The sequence below is a fragment of the Fulmarus glacialis genome, unplaced genomic scaffold (genome assembly GCF_000690835.1).
Source record: "Fulmarus glacialis isolate BGI_N327 unplaced genomic scaffold, ASM69083v1 scaffold49067, whole genome shotgun sequence".
In the NCBI taxonomy this organism is placed as follows: Eukaryota; Metazoa; Chordata; class Aves; order Procellariiformes; family Procellariidae; genus Fulmarus; species Fulmarus glacialis.
This window is the reverse complement of record NW_009224759.1, coordinates 1-5,271: the sequence shown is the minus strand read 5'-3', so window position 1 is coordinate 5,271 and position 5,271 is coordinate 1. Positions and strand designations below refer to the sequence as shown.

The following is a 5,271-nucleotide window of genomic DNA, read 5'->3' as shown; positions in this document are numbered from 1 at the left end:
GCGTTAAGCCGGGTAGGGACGGGTGAGGTGAGAGGGGAAGGTGTTTCCTCTGCGCTGACCCTTTTCTCGCCTAATTCGTCAGGTGCTGAGGCACGAGGAGTTCGAGGAGGGCTGCAAAGCCAGCTGCAACGGGTGAGTGCCCCTGCGCCCCTCCCCGACCTTTCGTTCTCATAAAGCACCTGCCAGCCATGACCAGCCACGTATTGTTCTTTTGTAGGTAAAAGAGGGGTTGGGTTGTTGGTCTTTTTTTTAAAGTGCTTCCCTTGGAATCAACAGTTCCCCTTTTTGTGTAGGTATGATGTTTACATTGGAACACAAGTATTGCTGTATTACACCTATAGACCGATACTGAACTTTATAAAATTATTTCTAAACTTTCCTGGAATTGTATTCAATTATATTGTTTTTTTACAGGCACGGGGCTATCGAGGGTCTTGAGTTAAAAATCCCTCCTGGTAGCCCCAAAGGCTTTTGTCTTTATTCACGAATGAAGGAAATCTTACAAGTGTGCCTAACCGCTTGCTTTTCCTACTTTGCAATAAGAAAGTGCTCATATAATTCCAGCTAATGAGCAGCTTGTGCTCTTAAAATGTGAGCTGTTAAGAAGGAGGTAGAGTTGCTCTTGTCGCACGGTCATGAATGTCAGCCCAAGGTCAATACTATTGACCCGGGGGGTGCCTGTCTGCTGTGTGCTGAGCTGCAATGAGAATTCTTCACAGTTGTCAGCTCCTGCGTGGTGGGAGGTTACTGGATTACCTGTGCCATTTGTTTACTCTAGAGATGCAATTCTTCCTTGAAACGCTAATACTTGCGGTTCTTGATGCTTATTTCTAATACTCGTGACAATTAAATATGGATGTTCCAGCCCTTACGATGGAAAATGGAGCAAAACGATGGTGGGCTATGGGCCAGAAGACAATCACTTTGTCGCAGAATTGACTTACAATTATGGTATTGGAGAATATCGCCTGGGCAATGACTTTCTGGTAAGTACCACGCTTAGCAGCAAAATCTTTCTTCTGAAGATAAGCTTTTTTATTTTTATGATTAGGAGTCTGTTTGGTATATAGATTGTACCAGTGGCTTTTTTACGCAGTTGGGTCCCTTAAATACTTTTTATTCTTGCTTTTGTAGTTGTCTACAAGTTGGAAGAGCAGAAACTAGAGCAGCTTTGTGCTTACTTAAGATCCAGGAAATGCTTCCTTGAGCTCCACTTTTTAGCTGCTCTGTGTGTAGGACAGCTGGTATTTGCTGCCAGATCCAACGTGAGAAGGATCTTGCTGTAGGAAAACACTCTTTTATTTGTTATTACTTATTTCTTTGTTATTTACTAGCTGGCAGCCAATGAAGATCTCATGTTTCATCTATGAATACATGTAATTGTGTTTTCTCATTGTTTCCCCCGAGCTAGTATTCTTACCCCAGTTTGCGGAATGTCAGGGAGCAGCCCCCTGGAGCCACAGAAGTCTACCTGACCTGATAGAACAGTTAGGAACTCGGTTTTCCTTTTCTGTGCAATGCGTTGAATCGGAGTTTTAAATTCCTTTTGCTTTTCATTTCCCTTTGGTTTGAAAGAAGGGTGGGTTAATGCATTCCAAATACGTGGGATGCGCAGTAAGACTAAGCTTATTTCATAGGAGCACGATACCTGGTTCTCAGGAGATCACATGGTCCACTTGTTACAAAAAGTAATCTCGTTTGTTTCTGGTCATTTGTAGAGGCAGACTATTGAAAGGTAGGACTTGCACACCATCCACCCTGTGAATTTTGTGTGTGTCTGTTCTGTTCTCACTAGGGCATAACACTTGTGTCCAGCCAGGCTGTGAGCAACGCGAAGAAGATGGGGTGGCCCCTCAGAGAAGTCACAACTGGTATCTTTGAAGCTGAAGCCCCAGGGGGGTACAAGTTCTTCTTGGAAGACAAGGAACAGCTCAAGCAAGGTGAAACTTACCTACTGGTTCTTACTGGTGTTCAAAACAGATTTACGAGTGGGATATTAGAGTGGGCTGTGCATTTGTCTCAATGGCATTTTATGCAACAGAGCGTGTTTTTGTTACTTCTTTATTATTTTCCTTCTCAAGAATGTACAACTGAGTTTAAAACTACAATATATTTGTAACTAATTGCAAAGTATTGCAATCTTATAGATCCCGTGCTAAAGGTAACCTTGGGTGTCTCCGATCTGCAGAAGTCTGTTAACTACTGGTCTGATTTGCTTGGGATGAAAATATATGAGAAGGATGAGGAAAAACAAAGGGCTTTGCTAGGCTATGCAGATAACCAGGTTAGTCCTTAGAAAACTTTCCAGTTCTGATCTTTAAGACTTGCGTCTTGTTACAGAAACATCTCATTTTGTGAGAACAAAATCTTAAAGGGAAAAAAAGCTCTTAATTAAAGCAGCTATGCACTTAATTCTGTGCATTTAAATTAAAGCTTGTGTACACTTATTTTTTTTAAACTGTATTTTTTTTAAAAAAAGCTGTGGTTTGCTCTGGTAATTCTGGCTTATTGGGAAATATGTATATGGGCAATTTTGAAATCATCCGCATCAGTGAAAAGCTGGAGCAAATGTAGCAGTGAGAACAGCGTCCTTGCAAGTCAGGCTTTCTTTTTTCCTCTTTCAGTGTAAGTTGGAGTTGAAGACTGTTGGAGGAGCAGTGGATCACGGGACAGCGTTTGGGCGGATTGCCTTCTCCTGTGCAAAGGAAGAGGTAACGATCACATTTCCCTTACCCCTTTCATTACCCAGAGCTGACTAGTGGGAGATTAATTTCTAGTATTAGCAAAATATCTCAGATGTGAACAAAGTAATACTGAGCAGATACTTTGTTTATATTTCTCGCCGTGGGAATGTAATGGAGTTGTGGGTAACGGGGAACTGTAAATGAGAGCAACCTGAATGCATCTGATCTTCATCTGACTAGGGTTGACTTTTGGTTTTTGTTTTAAGTTGCCAAACATTGAAGCACTGATGAAAAAGGAAAATCAGAAAATTTTAACACCTTTGGTTAGCTTGGACACACCTGGCAAAGCCACAGTGCAAGTGATTATTTTGGCTGATCCTGTGAGTAATATCGGAAATACTGATTCAATTTGATTTAAATTTCTCTCTGCCATTTATCTGACTTACCTGCTCTTAAACTTGGTTTAGGATGGCCATGAAATCTGTTTTGTGGGAGATGAAGCATTTAGAGATCTGTCCAAGGTGGACCCTAACGGTGACAAATTGTTAGACGATGTAAGTAATGCTGTCTGCACATTTGTTTTCTTCAGGATTATAGATACCTGTAGAATATAATTCTTGTTCCATGTGGAGTTTTTCTGAGAACCAAATGGTACAGTCTTGCTAAGGAAAACAAATCCGTTTTTAAAGTTCACTTAGTGTCCTGGCTAGAGTTTTCCAGCCTCGCTCTTGGGGCAGCCGGGTGGTGCTGTGTCTTGCTGGAGACGTCAACAACGCTTTGGTGTAAGTTACTGCAGAAAATTACTTTTGAGCTGCAGTAACGTCAGCGCAGCTGGACATCCTTCCGAGGCAGAGGGGCTCTGGTACGGAGCGTGAGCTGTGTGGGGAGGCTGTGTTTGAACTATCCTATTTTGCTCTTGTCTTACCAGATCATCTATTTATTTGCTGCAGCAGAGAACATTTGGTTTTCAGTGTCTGTTTTCCTTACTAGCACGTAAAAAACAATTTATCCATCAGAATAGCTTTCCTCCAAATTAGAAGGTGTCCTTGTGATCAATCCGGATTTGTGGGAGAGGCTGGTGAGTGTGAGCAGCCGGACGCTGGCGACTCGGCTGCTGTTCTGAACATGTGAACGCTTTTCTTTGTGCAGGCCATGGTGGCGGACAACAGCGACAAATGGTTTGCTGCGCAAAAAATGAAGAAGGCTGCAGCTTAGCTGGAGAAAAGGACTGGGCTGCCTGTTCGTGCCTTGGTTTTCATCTGAGCAAAATGCCAATCCTATGTAACGTGTTGCATTACCCCTTCCAGTAAGAGGGTGCCGCAATGTCCCATGCTGGTTGGTTTGTTTGATTTAAGCTTGTGTCTCTTACTGCTACTCTCTCCTTTTAAGCAAATAGCATCTTCTCCTTCGAAAAAATTAGGTTGTGCAGTAAGGAGCAGATTGAGCTTGTGGTTTCGAAAAGAGGGGCCATCAGTTAAGAGGAAAAACTCATTTCTCTGTTGTTGTTATACTTAACAAAGAAGTTGTTAGATTCATTAGAATATCCAATTCTCTAACTAATTTTCTTTAGCTGTCCTGGATTTGCAGCTTAGAGAAGAGGTAGCTGTGGCTGTGAGTATCGCAGGTACCTCGCTTCCGTGGCAAAGTGTCGGGCTGAAGGGAAGGGCCGTGTACAGAGAACTGGAGCAGTTCAGCTATTGTAGTGCATGCCTGTTTATTGGGAACGGAGAAATTATCTTGCTAAAGCCGTGAATATTCTAGTCTGGAACAAACCCTATTTTCATTCCAAGATGTTGCCCCAGCTTTTGAGGTGAAATGTTCACTTGAGAAGCCCACGGTGCGTTTCTCACTGGGGTCACATTATTGATGTGACTCTTACCAAGGAGCCTTCCACATTCCAGGCAGGAGCCGGGGCCGTGCTTCAGGGTGCATAGCAGCGCTGCGCTGACTGCTGAGGTGCCGGGAGGCAACTTGAAATAAATATATCATGGTTTTGCAATTAGCTTTTGATAAGAAATTGCCTTTGGAAGTAACAGTTCAGGGTTTATTCCGTTGGAATGAAGTCACTCTGCTTTTGCCAGTGGAATAAGGGTTGGGAATGGAGGGGGTAATTACCAGCATTGTCCACGTCAGGCACGCTGCCTGGTTTGTAATCTTTCTTGATGAACACCTTAAATAAGTTTCACAGAGAAAAGCAGGCAAAATCAGCAGCGTTAGCCGTCGCCGAGGCACGTCAGCACTTGTAGTGAATATTCTGAGTTCAAACAGGAAAAATTCCTCACTGATTTTGTTGCTTGAGCTTTTTGATTCAAATTCAATGACGATTTTCAATCGTGTACCGACCAAGTTAAAAATGTCATGTGTACGCTGCACCCCTGGCACTGGTGCTGCTGCTTGCCAGTGTCGCCCTTAAATGAATAAAAGTGATTCGGTAGGACGGTCTGAGTGCGTTTCTTCCACCCGCCCGGCACGGCGCTGCTCGGAAGGTTCCTCTCCCTTTTAATTGGGTTCTCGATTTTCGTGCACGCTAATTAATCGCGGGAAGGGCCGCCGGGGGCGGTGGGCAGGCGGCGCCACCGCCGGGCCG

General features: G+C 43.6%; 1 protein-coding gene across 1 annotated transcript; it reads left to right on the top strand.

The window, feature by feature from the left end:
• Positions 1 to 82: 82 nt before the first annotated feature.
• Positions 83 to 3,899, top strand: GLOD4 (glyoxalase domain containing 4; the record flags this gene model as incomplete). The annotated part of the gene is made up of 8 exons (XM_009582228.1): positions 83 to 132; positions 866 to 986; positions 1,796 to 1,940; positions 2,148 to 2,284; positions 2,625 to 2,711; positions 2,951 to 3,064; positions 3,152 to 3,238; positions 3,834 to 3,899. Coding segments are annotated over 8 exons (807 nt in total), but the record flags the coding sequence as incomplete, so codon positions are not given.
• Between the last annotated feature and the right edge of the window lie 1,372 nt (positions 3,900 to 5,271).